Source organism: Euprymna scolopes, chromosome 13 (assembly GCF_053919585.1).
Source record: "Euprymna scolopes isolate OS-2025 chromosome 13, ASM5391958v1, whole genome shotgun sequence".
In the NCBI taxonomy this organism is placed as follows: Eukaryota; Metazoa; Mollusca; class Cephalopoda; order Sepiida; family Sepiolidae; genus Euprymna; species Euprymna scolopes.
In genome coordinates this window covers 127,326,852-127,346,661 of record NC_136494.1, presented here as the reverse complement: position 1 = coordinate 127,346,661, position 19,810 = coordinate 127,326,852, and the positions used below count along the sequence as shown (strand labels likewise).

Below are 19,810 nucleotides of genomic sequence, written 5' to 3'. Positions count from 1 at the left end.
AGGAGTCCATCCTGGGCCCAACTCTCTTCTTGATCTACATCAATGATCTCCCAAAACACATACTTAAATCATTCGTTGACATCTATGCTGATGACATGACTATCTATGGCAACACATTAAAGGCCGTAAATGACAACGTTCTCTCTGATTCTCTCTCCTCAGATCTTGAGCATGTGGTTCAGTGGGGGAAGATGTGGCTGGTTACGTTTAATGCATCTAAGAACAAGCTCCTATCATTACATCATAAACGTTCTGATTCCCATTTGGCATCAATTGAAATGAATGGCTCTCATTTATTTTATAAACTTCTGGGTTTGACCTTTACTCCTGATCTGAAATGGAACACATACATCAAGTCTGTGGCCAAGGTCGCTGGGAAAATGGTGGGATCCTTCTACCGCTCCAGAAGATATCTCACTAATGATGCAATTCTCTATCTGTATAAAAGCCAGTACGTCCAAGGATGGAGTACTGCTGCCACATCTGTGCAGGAGCTGCTAAAAACAGTCTATCCTGCCTTGACAGAGTACAAAATAGACTTTGTGGCTTAGTGGGGATGCCCTTTCTCTTCCCTGCAACCTCTCTCCCACAGAAGAGACGTTGCGAGCCTGTCTCTGTTTTATCGTTATTTCCATGGCAAGTGCTCATCTGAGCTTCATTTTCTGGTACCCCCTCGCCAATCTTTCACAAAAAACACCTGACTAGCTGAAACCACTGTCAATAATTTTCCCCACTCTTTATCTGTGCCTAAATCAAAACGTAGATTCCATGAACAAAGCTTCTTTCTTAGAACTGCACGGCTGTGGAACTCTCTGCCGCTTGCCTGTTTCCCCCCTGAATTCAACTTGGATGTCTTCAAGTCCAACACAAACAAATTCCTGATGAACCGCCCCCTTAAGTAATGACACCTTATCAAATCCCCAATACTAACTATTACTACGATACTATCCCAGTGATTACTGTATGCACAATAACCCTTATCCCCGAATGGCTCCTTGGCCTTGATAAGTGGTGACCCCCATGTAAAAAAAATGATGCTAAGGGTCTTAAGTTTGTCTTTGATGATGTTTGTGTCTCAAACATTTAACATACTGTAGTTCCTCATATAATAGCTGTTTAAAGAGCCTGTCGTCTTCCATTCTAGCTAAATGCTGTGCCCAGCACAGCTAACTATATATAAAATCAGAACAGCAGTTTCTAGTGTGATAGATTGCCAATTAATGTTTATGGTCCTCCTAAGATATATGTATATATAAATCATGGTCTCCTGAATCAGTACTGATGGATTCCAGTGGCAGAGACAAGTCCAGGATGATTGGAAACACTGCCGAGATAAGCAGAGAGCACATACAACATCTAGTATTCCCAAATGGTCACTCATTTAGTACTGACCAGGTTAGTGATATAATGGAAACTAGTGTCTCAAGATGATTATGTAGTTAGGAAAATATCTTTAAAATAAGCTTGCTTCTAAATTAACAGTCTATTTATATTAATGAAACGTGATAAAATAGCTTGTATATGACAGATGGTAAAAGGATGTTACTACTTAAATGGCGTTAAATAACTAGAAAAAAAAAAGAAAGCTTTTTAATATGGATTGTAAAATTGAAAGGTACAATGCAAAAACATTTTTTCCTCCTAGAGGTTGCTGCCTTTTTTTTTTTTTTTTTTTTTTTTTTAATATATATAAGCACTCATGATATCCTAACTAAGAAAAATAAGTACATATATGGTGAATATTATATATATCTTCATGTGGGCCAAAATAATTGTTTGCTCTAATGGATAATAAAAGATGATTTTTCGATAAATTCATGTCAAGTTTTGTTTACTGTATTAAAAGCAGTTAACTTTTTTATATATAAACTCACAAAATAGATGTACATATACAGTGCCGGCAAAAAAGAAAGTCCGCACTTGTAATTTTTTCAAAAACTACAAATTTAAGCTGCTATTAGGACCTCTATCCTGTTATGGCTGATGGAACAAGAGCATGCTACCCCATGAAGTAAATAAAGGGTTTCACTTGACAGAAACATTCCTGAGTTCGACAAGATACACCTGAAGAAGGTCGGAGGTTATACTGACCGAAACGTTGTGAAAATCATACTGAAAATGAGAACAGTAGTAGTCTGATGAATCCAAATAATACCATGCAAAGTTATTTAGTCGCCACTCAAGAATCTTAACAGAATTTATTGAAAAATACACAACTTTTTTTTACAGAATTCGGAGGATAGAATCCTGCCTCTGACAATGCTTAAGGCCTCAGATGATGAACAATTTAAGAGAACATTATTTATCAAAAGAAGAACCCAAAATTATCTATGTATGAAACTAACGTCTTTAAAACGTGTTGAAGGCGAGACAATTACTGACTATAGAATAAGGTATGAAACAATTGCAAATTAATTAAAACTCTCTGGTAAAATAATAACTAGTCTACTGATTTCTATGGTTCTAAAAAGACTACACAGCAACTTTAAACCATTTACAACTGTAATGACCCCAAAAGATAAACCCATCATTTTTAATCAATTCAAAGTCGCACTAAGAAACCGAAAAATGGTTAAAGAAAATGAATCTACAAATATTATTGTTGTGACCCTGTAAGCATCACTCAGGAAAACACGGATATGGAGGTGAGTCAGAAAAAATATATTGAAATAAAAAACAGTATGTACAAAGAGCAATCATTGTAGTAAATACCACCAGGTTGGCAAACTATGAACCCTGACCACACCCTGAGAGTCGTAACTCTCAGTTAATTTATGCAGTTTAGAAGAGTTCATCTTTAATGCATGGGTGAGTCTCTACAACAATTATGATATTCAAAAATGGCCACCAAAAACCGACAAAATCAAATTACAACTTTCATCTAAATAAAAATCACAACGTTTCAAACAACAGTAATTACCACCCACCCACACCCCACAAAAATAAAACACCAAATATTATCTTCTCTTATTGTGGGCGAAAACTATTTAATGTAGATATAAGAATTTGAAAGAGGATTCCATCATGAATATAGAGGATTTCCCTGAGGTACATACATTCTTATTAACGTATGCTTTTGATACTTCAACAAACAGTAAAAATTTCCTTGTAGAGTGTGAAGCTACAGCACACATTTACATGAAGGAATCTGATTTTATCAATTTTGATTTGAGCTTTGATCCACAAAGTCAGTTTGTAAAAGCTGGCTGACAGTAATCAAGTGATATAGTTTTGAAGAGAGGCGATGCTACAATCTCCCTAAAAATAATCATGGTGCGCTTTGTAATTGTACTCTTAAAAATGCTCTTTTTATACCCACGTTCAAACAAAATATGTTTACTGTACAAGCTGCCATTAAACAAGGCGCAAATATAAGCTTTGGCCCCAGTAAGTCAAAATTGACATATCCAAATGGAACTGTATTCGATATTAAAGAACATGGACGACTATATTATTTAAAAAGTGTTGTTCCATCAAAATCCGCCTGCCATTGCCATGAATTGGAAGCTTGATATAAGATTCTTGGACATTGCAATACTATGGATATCAAAAAAGTTGCCAAATCTGATGGAAGGAACCAAAATAAAACCCCAACCCTTACTTTAACCTTAACAACCTCAAAAACTGTGATGTTTGTGTAACAGAACACATATGAGCACATGGGAAAATATCAGCAACAGTTGTAAAATAGCTGGTGTGTGGAAATATTAGCAGTAGCCGAAAACAGCACATATGCAAATTAGGAAGTGTACATGGGTTTGGGGACAGGAAAAAGAAAAAAAAAAAGGATACCATGTGGTTGGGAGAAGAAAAAGTGCAGTTGAAAAAGATGGACGTATAAAGGCGAAAACGAGAAATGGTTGTCTTCTATGGCTGGCACGAAGTGAAGCAGAAAGAAAAACGTGAGCTAGGTGAAATGGGCATGTGGCCCTACAGTGGCAGAGAGAGACTTTAAGCTGGTATCGAGATGGGGAGAAAGAAAAATGATAATAAACAACTTGTGTTAAAAAAATAAAGAAAAACCGAGTCAAATTTATTTATTTTTCTTTGTTAGTTCCTTTATGATGGTACCAAACTGCGTGGGGGTTTGAGAGAGGTTTGAACTGTAATGAACACGGTTCAAGTGCAATGTTCACATTGCATTTGTACCCAAGGAAAAATGCTGAAGTACCAAAATAAAATACCAGATTAAAAGACCACCGAAATTCTCTCACTTATGCATAGTTACTTGTCAGGTCCCATGAATCCCATAGGCAGAGAAAACTTCAGGTATACACTACATTTTGTATACTTTCATTCAAATGATCTATTTCTTAAAAAAACAGATCTGATGCTCTGCAGGTCACTAAGATATACTTAGCAGACATTGCTCCTTTTAGGTCAGTAAAATGCATTCGTTCTGACAATGGAACTAAATTTACTTAATTATCAAATACGAGTATCAAATTATTAATTTTTTTTTATCAAATACGAGTAATCGAACCTTTTATCCTCATAGAAACGGGATGGTGGAAAGGTTTTGGGGAACTCTTTCTGAAATAGCAAGATGTTTACTTACTGAATCTAAACTTTCCTCCAAACTTATAGACGTATGCCTTAATGACAGCGACATATATAAGAAATAGATTGTTTAACAAAAAGATTAGGTAAAATCCAATATAAAGTGTTTTGCGTATTAAAAATAAAATTTAAGTAGAATGCATAGATCTGATACAATTTGCTTCACATTCATAGAAAATAAAAACAAATTAAATATAAAAAAAGAAAAGGGTATTTTTCTTGGTTATGTCAAAAATAACCCTGCTTATTTTTTAAAACATTTATTTCCCCTTGACCAAAATACAATAAAACCGTGAGATGTGTAAAATTCAGCAGCACAATTTAAAAAAAATGAAGATCCATTAGGCAAAGAGAACGAATTAATATTACCACGACACACCATCGATATATGTATTTAACAACGATGACGAAATATTAATGATGAAGATGATGATAGCAATACTTATGCTGATGTAAAAATTGAAATTTATTCACCTCAATATCCAACAAGAAATAAAAAGAAAAACCATATTTTATAATTTTGAAGATTACAAAATAAATTATTAATATTCACTGGAAAATATGAAAAAAAAAAAAAAATTCATTGAAGCAATTAATTCAGAGAATTGGAAGGCGACCATAAAAAATGAAATTGACGCTTTAACAGAAAATAATTCTTATCAAGTCGTACTCCCACTCACCCCAAAGATAAGAATGTAATTTTTACTCGCTGGGGTATTTAAAAAAAAAAACAAACAAACAAAAAAACACTGCCTCTAACGTGGAATAATATAAAGCAAGAGTTGTTGCTAAGAGATTTTCTACAATTTCTGAGATATAATATTTTGCAACTTTTTTTCACCAACGATAAATTTAACAATTCGCAACCCAGCATAATCTTAATGTACACCAAATGGACGTAAAAGAAATGCTTATTTAAATGCCCCGATTGATCATGAAATTTATATTCACATTCTCCGCCTCCGAGGTATTTAAAAAATGAAAAATAAAAATCAGAATAGTCGAAATTGGAATCCAACATTTCATAATCATTTAATTGAACAAAAATTCAAACAATGTCGAGTAGATGCCTGCATGTATACTAAACATATAAGCAACAGATTGTTGACTTTGGATTTTTGGGTGGAAGATATATTACTTCAAATTATGACACCAATTTAATGGATGTCAAAAATGGATTAAATAAAAAAAAATAAATGAATGGCGAATCTTGGTTAATTTTCATGGTTCATGGGCATATATATTACTTATGAAATTCAAATCAATCAGGATACATTGACAAAATTCTACTAAAATTTATAATGCAAAATTCCTATTCATATAAATAAAGATACATAAAAAGAATCTAAAGTAATTGGTTATACAGAGAAATCGTGGGGAGCCTAATATATGCTACTAAACCTGATATATGTTTCACTGTAACAAAGCTATCCTAAAATTTTCAAAACCAACAATTAAAAACAAGTCCTTCATTATCTAAACGGAACAATCCATTAGTATTTAAAAAATCTACATATTCTCTAAAACTACAGGGATTTTCAGATTCACATTGGAAAAACTAGACATCGTTTTAGACAGTTAAAAACTAGACCTATGGAAATTAAAAAAAAAAAACAACAACTATAAATGAACTAAGCTGAATTTGTCACACTCTCTCCTTCTACTCAAGAACCACTATTTTTAAATACCCTCTTAAGGCTATTTTGAAACCGGAATTAACTAAAGACACTCTAGCGACATCAGATAAATATTCAACTTTCTCTTTTTTTTTTTTTTTTAATTAAATTACTTTTCCTTTGTATGTGGCAAAGTCCATGATTTCCATAGGGAATAACACTTGATAATCGTTGTATTAAAATAGGAACAAGGCTCTTCTTATTAATTAAAAAGCTTCCGTTGAATAATTAAAATGATCAAATTTATTTGATAGATATTATGTAGGGAAAAGAGTTAACTTTTCCCCTGTTTTAGTCTTTATATATTAAAAAAGAAGTTCTCAATCATAAAAGAAAGTTCTTGCATCCACCATTTCATCAATTATTTCTTGGCCTATACGCTGAAACCTTCAACAAATTAAAATAAATAAAACTTTTGGAGATATTAAGTACACAGACAGATAACTGTGAGATGTGAAGTTAGTCTCTTTATTGATTTTTGTCATCGATAGTTTTCTTCCTACAAATTAATAGATTCTGGTTCATCAGTTCTTTTGATGGATCATTGCAGCATGCTGTTAAGAACAATAAAATGTAATTCGATTTAATTCTTCCCAGAAAATACTTTGACCAAGTTAGAATGATTTTCATCTAGGCGCCATCTTAAAAAAGGACATAATTCGGTATTCGTCAATACAGAGTTATTTTCCTTTGTTTGGAACAAATAATAATAATAATAATAATAATAATAATAATAGACAGTATAGTTAAATGAAAAAATAAAATAAATTACAAGTAAACACACTACCGGGAAATGCCGAGTATATACAGCTAGTACATAGTACAAGAATGCAATCAATCATTTCAGCTCAAGATTATTGTTTCTTTGAAATGTCTTGTCTTCCTAGTTTATTTAATAAATTTGTATCTGATGAACAAAAAACTTCAACTACTAAAACCAATGTTTCCAACCCAGGGTTGCAAAGATAATCATTTAATTGGGGTAAAAATTGTCAATTTTTATGTGAAAACTTATGAATCTATACCAGAAATGGATAAAAGTGTTGTATTGTGAGGAGAGTCAAGGGAGGATGATATACTCTTCTCCAAACGACATCAGATAAACGTATAAATTGAGCCATGTTGTATAGCTGTGTATTAAAGCGACGTCTAGACATATGCTATACAGCGAGGTGTATTACTGTTCGTATTTATTTATTATATTTTCTAAGAGGAAGAAATATATGAGATGCTTCATTTTATAAGAAGAAGAAATATATGAGATGCTTCATTTTATAAGAAGAAGAAATATATGAAATGCTTCATAACTTTTCTTTATCCAGAAGTTCTTCTGTCTTCACTGTTAGCTTTGTGATGAAACATGCAACGACCATCACCGTAACCGATTACAGACACCGGAATTTTCTTCTTTTGTGAAACCACAGAACAGCACTTTATATTTTTAAAATATAAATTTATTTCAGCTGTCTCAGGGGTCTTCACAAGAATCTGCTTACGTGTCTACATGCTTGTTCTTTCAGCGCTGTTTTCTGGCTTTGAATACGTCTGTTCACTTTCATGACCAACCTCAAACTCCTCAATCTAATTGTCTTGACCTGACCTCTTGACCTGTCAGTTCCGTTACGTCATCACCAAAAGCACACGTCTCATTAACGTGTGCCCTCTGTCCTGTAGACAACTGTTGAAGGTCATTTTGTTTATTTAACTTAGTTAATTTATGTAAACATCTTCAGCTAAACAATAAATAACTCCTAATCTAAACTATTTTAACAATATCACTGGATAGATAGACGGATAGATAGACCGATAATAACTAATTTAACTTTTAATCATGTTATTATTAAACAAAAGCATCACTTACACAGCAAAGTTGTTTCCATTTGAATTAAAAATACAATTGCAGGATAAGTCTTTGTGCTAGTTGTGGCAGACATTCTCTATGATGAACTTACAACTGGCAAAAGGAAAATTGGTCGTCCTCAAGCATGACATGAAAGTATGTGATATTGACCCTACCAACCGGGAACCCAAAGCTAAAGTCCGCAACATCTGGAGACAAACGGTAACCAAAAGTCTGACCATTGGGTAAAAGTCCATCGCAGAATGAGCAGAGAGAAAAAGACTATTCAGGAAGGCCAATCAACAAAATCCAACAGACCACAAACACAACACACCGACCTTCTGAAACCGACAATGCAGATTGAAGATAGGAAGAAGTTCAAGTGTAATGTAAACAAACATCTTGCTGCTCGACTCCCTACATAGTATCCCTGCAACTAATGTCCCCGATAGTAGCGCCCTACATCAAAGTGCCATTGTGCCTTGTTTGGGGGTGAAAATGGAATTGAAAAAAAAATAATTAAAGGTAAAAATCATTAATTATTACACATCTTAAGCAGAAAGCTATCACCAATGTAGCAGACCTCCTACCCTATCTACATTGATGGAATGGCTCATTGGAAAGGCAAGTATCAATATACATGGCTCAAGTGTATAGGCGTTTTCAGAAAATTGCTGCGTATAGGTTCAGACTGCTTGGGCTTGGGATTTTTCCTTGATGTTAACTTTCAAACTCTTTTCTATGAGTTGGTAACCATAAATAGGAACTATAAAGCAGAAAACGAATGAACAAAGATGACTTTCTACATGAATTATTTCTCTGTTCCATTGAACTAAAAATACGATGGCAGCATAAATCTCTGTACTTGATCTGGCTAGAAGTTCATTGCTTGCCTGTACTTTTCATGATACAAAATTGTTGTTCGTTCAGGTTTAAAAGTTTTTGTTTAAAAAAAATAATTCTTTCATTTTACTCTTTATTTCTTATTTTGCTTCTAATATTTACATATTCTTTCTTTAAAGTTGTTCCATTTAAGATTAAGAATTTGCTCTTGTTTCAATGGGGTCACAAAACGTGACGTTGAAATGAATCAAAGTTGTCATTGGAAAAAAAAGATTGTAAGATATAATCTAATCGATTATATAAAAACAATTGAAAAAACTTACATGAAAAAAAAAAATCTTAAAAAATAATTTTTTTCATGTAAGTTTTTTTTATTCAACTTGTTCATTTTGTATGTAAAAATATTTTGAATCAATACAAACAACAAACAAATCAGAAATTCTTAAGATGTGTCAATTCAAATGTGCATGTATATCGCTTTAAAATGTTTATTTCAAAATTAAGTGTGACAGAGAAATATATAGACACATCTGAAAAAACATTTTTAAATTGAATGTGACAGATCAAAATTCTATTTTAAACTGATGGAACGCCATATTAAAGACATAAAAAATAAGACACATTCATTTAATCTGCACAATTGGTGATAAGTGTGACAGATCAACAAACTAACCTATTAATGGATGGACAAAGCCTTTCATAGTGACATGAAGATAAACTGAAAACTAAATAACTGACAAATTTATAAATGTGTCATGAAACATTTTAAAATGTTTCATGATACATTTATAAAATATTTCCTCTAATAAAGGATACTTCAGAGGAGATTAAAAAGACATGTAAAGAAATTTTCATGCTCCAGCAATGCAGTTAAGATATCTTTTCTTGTAAAACGCAAAACTATTTGATTTGTCCGAATAATATATTTAGCTTATGCTATTAGTACTGTATAACTTCATACAACCTGAATAGTCAACAATGCCATATTATAAACCTAATCGATCTGAGTGGTGGAATTACTTAATATGATACCCTTATGATCTAAGAGGTTTTTGGAAATCGTTCTGTAGACTGAAAAACAACTGCTAGACAATACTGGCCTCTTAAAAACACTGCTAGATTTTACTAGTTTCCCAAACACAAAAAAAAGTCAGTCGAATCGTAATTTTTTTACGAAGATGATTAGAAAAAAGTCTGAATCAAATCACATTTTAATCTTCCATTTAAATTGTGATTTTCATTTATTAATAAGAAAATAGTGTAGAAATATTTTAAAACTTAAACAAAATATAGAAAAAAACTTTTGTTAGTTTGTATAGATTATATTCGGTATTCATAACATAGTTTGTATAGATTATATTCGGTATTCATAACATACACACATACTGTCAATTTGACGGCATTATTTATTGGTAAATTAATATTTCATGTTATTTTTAAATGGAAAATATTATTTGTAAATTAGAAATATAAGCACTGATCTAAATATGCTATTTAAGTTCATATAAATAAAAATAAAAAATATGAAAAAAAATTTATAATGCCAAATTTCTATACTCGCTTATATTCTGATTCAATAAAATAATAAATAAATCAAATCGTGACAAATATTTATGATATATAGACAATAAAATCTGTAATTTAAAAATGTAAATTTGATAAAAATGTTATGAACTTTAATATATCTTTAAATCTCTTTAATACAGAATTTCACCTGCAAAAACATTTTAATTGTGATATTCATTTGTTACTAAGAAAATAGTGTAGAAATATTTTAAAATTTACACAAAAAATAGAAAAAAACTTTTGTTGAACAAAATATACAAACTAAGGGATTGCTTTAGTTTTTTTTTTTTGCTATTTTTACTTATATATCATACAAGTAGATATAATAATTCAAATTAAAGCAATTAATTACAATGTTATTTTAATGTATTGATATAAGTAGCCGTTGTGAACTATGTAAATATCGCCTCACAGCACACATCAATGAATCATGAAAGCTGGATTCTTTTTGTGGTAAATTTGTTTTTGATCAATAGAAAAACATTGCAGTGTGTTGGTAGTATTGAATGTAACCATCCATTTTTGACCTCATTTTACTACAAACTCGAAGTCATTTTCTAAAGATTTAGCCATTGCCTTGGATATGTGCAAATTAGATTTGCCTGCATGAGTGGTGTCATCAGCAAATGTGCTCATCTCAGATGCAATTACATCAGGGTGGTCATTTATCAAAATCAAAAATAATAAAGGTTTAAGTATGGACCACTGGGACACATTTGCATTAATGTGATATTATTTTGATGTATGGCCACCAAAAACAATTTAACTTATTCTTTGAGATAAGTAGGATCTGATTATATTAATCCGTACATATAATAAAAACGTTGTAGTTTTTCCCCTCTGGACCAAAATATCATAGGTTTTTACAACAACAGATGTCACATACAAATTCCTTATGTCTCGCCTATTAGCCACTATCTTATGTAGCTTAATTACCGATTGTTAATCACACTTTATATTTTTCTGAAATCATGAATTTCTGCAACTCAATGCGTTTTCTAGTCATTTCAGTATACTTATTCTTAGCTACAGATGGACCATTTGTCAGATATTGTTATAGGAATAAGTTATTATGCTCTTACATGGACCATTTGTCAGATATTGTTATAGGAATAAGTTATTATGCTCTTACATGGACCATTTGTCAGATATTGTTATAGGAATAAGTTATTATGCTCTTACATGATCCATTTGTCAGATATTGCTATAGGAATAAGTTATTATGCTCTTACATGGACCATTTGTCAGATATTGTTATAGGAATAAGTTATTATGCTCTTACATGATCCATTTGTCAGATATTGTTATAGGAATAAGTTAGTATGCTCTTACATGGACCATTTGTCAGATATTGTTATAGGAATAAGTTATTATGCTCTTACATGATCCATTTGTCAGATATTGTTATAGGAAGAAGTTATTATGCTCTTACATGATCCATTTGTCAGATATTGTTATAGGAATAAGTTATTATGCTCTTACATGGACCATTTGTCAGATATTGTTATAGGAATAAGTTATTATGCTCTTACATGATCCATTTGTCAGATATTGTTATAGGAAGAAGTTATTATGCTCTTACATGATCCATTTGTCAGATATTGTTATAGGAATAAGTTATTATGCTCTTACATGGACCATTTGTCAGATATTGTTATAGGAATAAGTTATTATGCTCTTACATGATCCATTTGTCAGATATTGTTATAGGAATAAGTTATTATGCTCTTACATGATCCATTTGTCAGATATTGTTATAGGAGTAAGTTATTATGCTCTTACATGATCCATTTGTCAGATATTGTTATAGGAATAAGTTATTATGCTCTTACATGATCCATTTGTCAGATATTGTTATAGGAATAAGTTATTATGCTCTTACATGATCCATTTGTCAGATATTGTTATAGGAATAAGTTATTATGCTCTTACATGGACCATTTGTCAGATATTGTTATAGGAATAAGTTATTATGCTCTTACATGATCCATTTGTCAGATATTGTTATAGGAATAAGTTATTATGCTCTTACATGATCCATTTGTCAGATATTGTTATAGGAATAAGTTATTATGCTCTTACATGGACCATTTGTCAGATATTGTTATAGGAATAAGTTATTATGCTCTTACATGGACCATTTGTCAGATATTGTTATAGGAAGAAGTTATTATGCTCTTACATGATCCATTTGTCAGATATTGTTATAGGAATAAGTTATTATGCTCTTACATGATCCATTTGTCAGATATTGTTATAGGAATAAGTTATTATGCTCTTACATGGACCATTTGTCAGATATTGTTATAGGAATAAGTTATTATGCTCTTACATGGACCATTTGTCAGATATTGTTATAGGAATAAGTTATTATGCTCTTACATGATCCATTTGTCAGATATTGTTATAGGAGTAAGTTATTATGCTCTTACATGATCCATTTGTCAGATATTGTTATAGGAATAAGTTATTATGCTCTTACATGATCCATTTGTCAGATATTGTTATAGGAATAAGTTATTATGCTCTTACATGGACCATTTGTCAGATATTGTTATAGGAATAAGTTATTATGCTCTTACATGATCCATTTGTCAGATATTGTTATAGGAATAAGTTATTATGCTCTTACATGATCCATTTGTCAGATATTGTTATAGGAATAAGTTATTATGCTCTTACATGGACCATTTGTCAGATATTGTTATAGGAATAAGTTATTATGCTCTTACATGGACCATTTGTCAGATATTGTTATAGGAAGAAGTTATTATGCTCTTACATGATCCATTTGTCAGATATTGTTATAGGAATAAGTTATTATGCTCTTACATGGACCATTTGTCAGATATTGTTATAGGAATAAGTTATTATGCTCTTACATGATCCATTTGTCAGATATTGTTATAGGAATAAGTTATTATGCTCTTACATGATCCATTTGTCAGATATTGTTATAGGAATAAGTTATTATGCTCTTACATGGACCATTTGTCAGATATTGTTATAGGAATAAGTTATTATGCTCTTACACGATCCATTTGTCAGATATTGTTATAGGAATAAGTTATTATGCTCTTACATGATCTATTTGTCAGATATTGTTATAGGAGTAAGCAAGAAATCCAAAATCTAACATAACATTGATTGTAGATATGAAAAATATATTGTATTTTAATATAATAGTGAATGTTCGTTTCTAGTATTTATTTGCTTTCCACGGAGGTCAGAGTTAGAGACAAGGTCGATTGTTAATGTGAAGAAAATCGAACAACCCCCAAAAAAGGATCACTTTGAATTAGAACGAAAAAAAAAATGCCTCGGTCGATAAAGATTTCTCCTCACTGACAGAGAACAGAAAAAATGGAGTGTAGTGTCAGAACACACACTACACTGTGCATTATTTATCTGCTATAAAGTAAAAAAAAATACTGTATAACAAATTAGGCACAAGGCCATCAAAAGTGGGGGGAAATGGCAGACGTTAGTCATCCTTGGTACAAAATAATTATAAAATTGACTACCACCTCTTTACTAGAATTATTGCAGTCACCACAATACCACATTTACTATAGGGTCATTCTTCTTAAAATATGCTCAAGCCAAAAAGCCAAGGAATCAGTAATGTATGTCTGGCTTGTTGTAACTAAAAGTTAGTGACCAGAGCAAAGGTGGGTAGTATGGCAGCTACAGATACAAATATATGTGTGTGTATTGTGTGTGCAAAAAAAAAAAAAATTATCTTCAGCAAATATTTGTCAGTCTACTAGAATTATTATATTTCAGATTCTGCAAGATTCTGTAGATTTTACACAGATTAAATTATTCTTTTTCAACCATTTTTGATAGGGAATGGTCTTTGATTGCTTTGACCTCTGACATTATAAAAGAAAACAAATTCGTATCTGCTTTCAAATTATTTGCCTTATTATCTTAAAGAAATTTGGCAATTTTCCAATCTGAAATTTCTCTCTAAACAAAGAAAAAGAATCATAAATTATATGAAACTTTCCAGCTTATTTGCTAAAAGGTTACAGACAAGTTGACTGTGTCTGCGATGCAGGATGTTATTTACGGTGACCTGAAAACATGCAAATTAGGGCAAATCTGTTTTTGTTTTCATAACTGATGTGAATTGGATAATGAGACGCAATGAAAGGAAAGTAAATGCTGAGAAAATTATTTAGTATTTGGTAGAGACGATGCTGATGATGATACTTGATTTGTTAAATAAGAGATGGTGAAAAAGTGATGATAATGATGGGAATTTTTTATGAAGGAACTGCACTCTTTTGATGACTAGGACATGGTGAGAGTTGAGTATGTCAGCTTTCATTTAGTTTGTTTCATGGAATATCAAACAAACTGTGGGTTATTTAATGCTGAATGAAGTTGACAAATGGAATCCTATAGGTAGAACTATTTTATATTCTTAGAAAACATTGTTCTCAGAAAATATTACTCTTAGAATGGTTCGACTTGATTTACGGCACATCAATCACCCATTACTTTTTAAAAAGATTACTATTTGGGCATGGGAACCTTCTTTGTTCCCAACACAATTGACCCTCAGACTCGACCCTCTGGTATCTATTTGGGAGGAAAATCAAACAGAGAAATAAGCCTTTGAATTTTAGAAGAACTATTTTCAAGGTAAAAGGATACCCGTTTGCATGAGGTTGCAGTTGACGAATTTGCGGTCCTGCCATATGTGGAGTGAGTGTTAGTGGGAGGTGACAGTTTGTAATGCTTAACAGATTATTGAAAAATGTGTTCAGTCATTTATTTTTAATTGGGATCTGTTACAAGTTGTCGCTTGATTAACAATAACAGATGCACTAGTGTAAAAATACACTGAAAGATTATTTAATTTTATGCAGCTCTCACATTTATTATTAAACTACAACAACTAAACTCTATATTTATTGCGGACTATTATCCTCATCGTTTCACAACGTTTGGCCAACTATTCCTGTGGCCTTTGTTTTAAATGGATAAATAATACAAACTACTCATCTCAATAAGAATTTCAATTAATTGAATAACTAAACACTGAACTGAAATTTTCAAGATCCACTACAATTTTAAAAACTAAAAATCATAAGAATATTAAAATATTGACAATTGTATAGATTTTTAAAACATTTTTATGGCTAAAAAAATAAATAAACATTTCAGAATTTATAAAAGATAAAAAAATGGGTTCACGATAATGAAATGAGACATTTAATGAGTATAAGAATTCAAAACTTCAAATACTTCAATGGCATTTTTTAAAAATGAGGTTAATTGAGTGAAAGTACAACATACACAATTTTGGAGGATGGGAAGAAGAATTTTAAATTATCTTGTGGTGTTAATTCTTCATTCAACAAAATCTTGTGTAATCTGACTACATTTGTAATCTCATTAAAATCAATGGTAAATAATTTTTAGCCTGGTGTTTGCATTAGTCAGTTTATTTTAAAACTATTAGTAATAGAAATGTGTGCAAAGTAAAAAATGGCTGAATAACTTCACATATCAATAATATTGGCAAGGCTATGCCTTTTAGTAGGGAAAAGTGAAATTGCACTAAAAGTTGATTTCTTAGATAAAAATATATGAATAATAGCATCTGCCGGTTTCCTTTATAAGTAATAAAAAAAGAAAAACATGAAAAACAAAACAAGTGTAATGAAAAAACAAACAAATTGAAACAACTGAAACAAAAGAGATACTTACACTTACGCCAGTTGATACTGCTGAGTCAGAAGAGGCTCCCAACTGTAGACTTGCATAGCTGGAAACTTTGTTGAAAACCTACAGAAAAGAAACAAAAATGAATACAGAAACTTTAACAAACCTAAGTTAAAAGTTTCATCGTTAAATATATCAAACATTGATTCTTGGATTTGAAATGAGAAATAATGCTCATAAATAAATGAAAAAAGAATGCATTTGTAAAATAAGAGTACTGCTAAAAATCTCACTAATTTTACTTGGTTTTTGCACTCATTTTGGACAAAATTGTATTTTTAAAAAAATTTTTAATCTATAAATTTGCAATATTATTTAAAGTTTTTTTTCTATCTTTTAAAATGATTTTATTATCAAATTATCAACTGATTTTTGTTCCACCCGATTACCGTGGAGATCAATAGACTTCTTCAAAAGCCTTAGTTAATAATGCACCACATCGAAGACGGCCTTGAATTGACTAAGACTTTGTGAGCGTCTCTCCATTACCACTGTTCATGGAAATACTTTGAGTTTGGTCTCACCAAGCCAACAGGACATCAAAATTTCCTGATATTTGCTCATTGGTTGTGAAAAAAACCCACACACATTTTATTAATTATTATTTACTGTTAATTATTTAACAAATGTGTTTTTAATGAAAAAAATATCGATTAGTTAAGTTTTAACTTCATTTTTGCTTTTTAATTCATTAAATTACATAAATAGTTACCTTTTGTGTAAAAAGAATAACCCAAATTTACTGTGAGAAATATATTTTTGTGCGTTTAATGTAAAATAAAATATTTAAAAAATATATTTGGTAAAAAAATAGTTGCCCAGTGATAAGAAATTTTCAATAAAAATTCAAGCTTGTAAGCTTTTAAAACAAAGTAAATAAAAAAAAAATACAATTTAAGATCAACAATTAATTCCATCCAAAATGTATGCACAAACCAAGCTATTTTTTTTTATTATCCCTATTCTATAATTGAACAGGAAGAAGGGATCTAACAAATTCAATGAAATCCATTTTGAGAGAGAGAGAGAGAGAGAGAGAGAGAGAGAGAGAGAGGGAGAACAATATGTGCATTTAAGTGGATCAGAAAAGGTAATTCATTTGTGAAAGAAAGAAGCTTTACCATTCATCAGGATAGAAATACTTGAATACTTTGTGCAATTATATCAAAAGAAACACAATAGAAATACAAAGGAATACAAGTTGAATGTAAATGCATCATTTTCACAACACGATTAAACAGAATAAAGATATAAGCGAAGATATTTGTAAAAAAAAGAAAATGAATAGTGCAATAATTACGGAGTGCGTCACACGAGAAATGAGTTGCTGGGGATAAACCAGAAGCTGTTATGTACAAATGCAGTGTAAATTGGCTGCTCTATAAGTTAACTTAGTACACATCCAAGATGGATATAAGGCAAATTTAAAAAAAAAATAATGTCAGACTTTACAGAAACGTTTCCTCAGGAAACTGACGATACATTATTACATCGCATCCAGACTAACTATGAGAGCTATTTAGTAACGAGTGATTATATATATATATATATATATATATATATATATGATTATATATATATATATATATGATTATATATATATATATATATGATTATATATATATATATATATGATTATATATATATATATATATGATTATATATATATATATATATGATTATATATATATATATATATGATTATATATATATATATATATGATTATATATATATATATATATATGATTATATATATATATATATATGATTATATATATATATATATGATTATATATATATATATATATGATTATATATATATATATATGATTATATATATATATATATATGATTATATATATATATATATGATTATATATATATATATATGATTATATATATATATATGATTATATATATATATATGATTATATATATATATATGATTATATATATATATATGATTATATATATATATATGATTATATATATATATATATGATTATATATATATATATGATTATATATATATATATATATGATTATATATATATATATGATTATATATATATATGTGATTATATATATATATATATGATTATATATATATATGTGATTATATATATATATATATATATATATATATATATATATATATATGACTACTTCATTTAATCACATAAATTAATATACGAAAGTATAATTTTATGCATAAACTTTAAGTATTTACTTCAACAGTGCTCAATACATAGGTAAAGCTAGGTAGTAAGTTATAAAAATATATACCGTGGATGAAACACAGAATATTCTGTGTAGCTTAATTGCCATATATATATGTTATTTTTAACAATGCTTATTTTAATAAAAAAATAAAATGCTGCCTAAATGATCAGGGGTGGGTGGAGATGGGTGTGAACGTTTTGAAAAGCGATAAACTAATAGTTTGAAGCATTAGAAATCGAATATAAAAATATCTAGTTATAAAGGGGTGGTAGAATTTCAAATTATGCAGTTAACCTGGTGAATTCCTTTGATGAAATGAAACACAAACGTTTATAAGTATGCCATAAGTATATATAATTGAGACTAAGATAAAGCGAGAGAGAGGATAGAAAGGAATTTAAAAAAATAAGCAGAGATCTGTAGATCCAGATGTTGTAGATATAAACCGTGGAAAAGTGGAGATTAGATGATTTTATTTTTGTTTTATTTTTTTTTTTATCAATTTATTTATTTATTTATTAATTTATTTATGTGTGTATGTGAATGGGTGGAACCAGTGACGTGAAAAGTAGGCAGCCTTTATCTTACCCTTTTTGAAAATTACAGTTCCTATCTAAATTAGCACTGCTGACCTGTTTTTAAATGAACTGTGTTCCTATACATTTGGTTTCGCTCACACAAACTTCTCTGTATGTGTGCGCAAATAAACGGATGAAGTATATATATATATATATATATATATATATATATATATATATATATATATATATATATATATATATAATGTGCCATATAAGAAGATTTAAAATAAACAAATGGTCAGTGTGTGATGGATAATGCGAAAATTGTTTAGTCTGTTGATGTAACAGTGAACAGCTGTGCGAAGAAGAAGAGGAAGAGAGAGAGAGAAAGATACAAGCTATAACAAAAAGGCAAAATGTTAGTTTTATTATTTCAGATTTGGTCATAGAAAGAAAAATGACCCATTCTTTACAATGAGTCCGCCGTGAAAAAAATGGTCGTATTATTTTTTAAAATAAATTTTTCATATGGATATTCTGCCAATCATAAACTATTAGAATCTTGGTGTATTTATATAACAAGTAGTTTTTTTTATTTTCATCTTAATTGGAAAGTTTACTTTTTAGTGGATAAAAATAATGGCTGCATCTGTATGAAACTATAGCTGCACATGGAAGCAAGGCGATGATTGTATAAACCAAGATTCGAAGAAGTTATAATGATTGGAATAGCCATGCCAAAAGATGGACACTTTTTTTTAAAGTGCTCTATAAGACATGAGGCATTTTAATTCTTGGCGGTTTGATTATAAAAATCTATCAAAAACTGTTGTTCGTGTTC

The 19,810-nt window shown here is 30.2% G+C and overlaps 1 protein-coding gene across 16 annotated transcripts in view; it reads right to left on the bottom strand.

Moving 5' to 3' along the window:
- Nucleotides 1-19,810, bottom strand: part of LOC145292181 (MAGUK p55 subfamily member 7-like) — a 752,193-nt gene that overhangs the window by 170,491 nt on the left and 561,892 nt on the right. For all 16 annotated transcript variants that reach the window (XM_080138452.1, XM_080138454.1, XM_080138453.1 and 13 more), the window contains one exon: nucleotides 16,210-16,287. In XM_080138452.1, coding sequence (XP_079994578.1) covers nucleotides 16,210-16,287 — 78 coding nt within the window. The remainder of the gene's footprint in view (nucleotides 1-16,209; nucleotides 16,288-19,810) is intronic.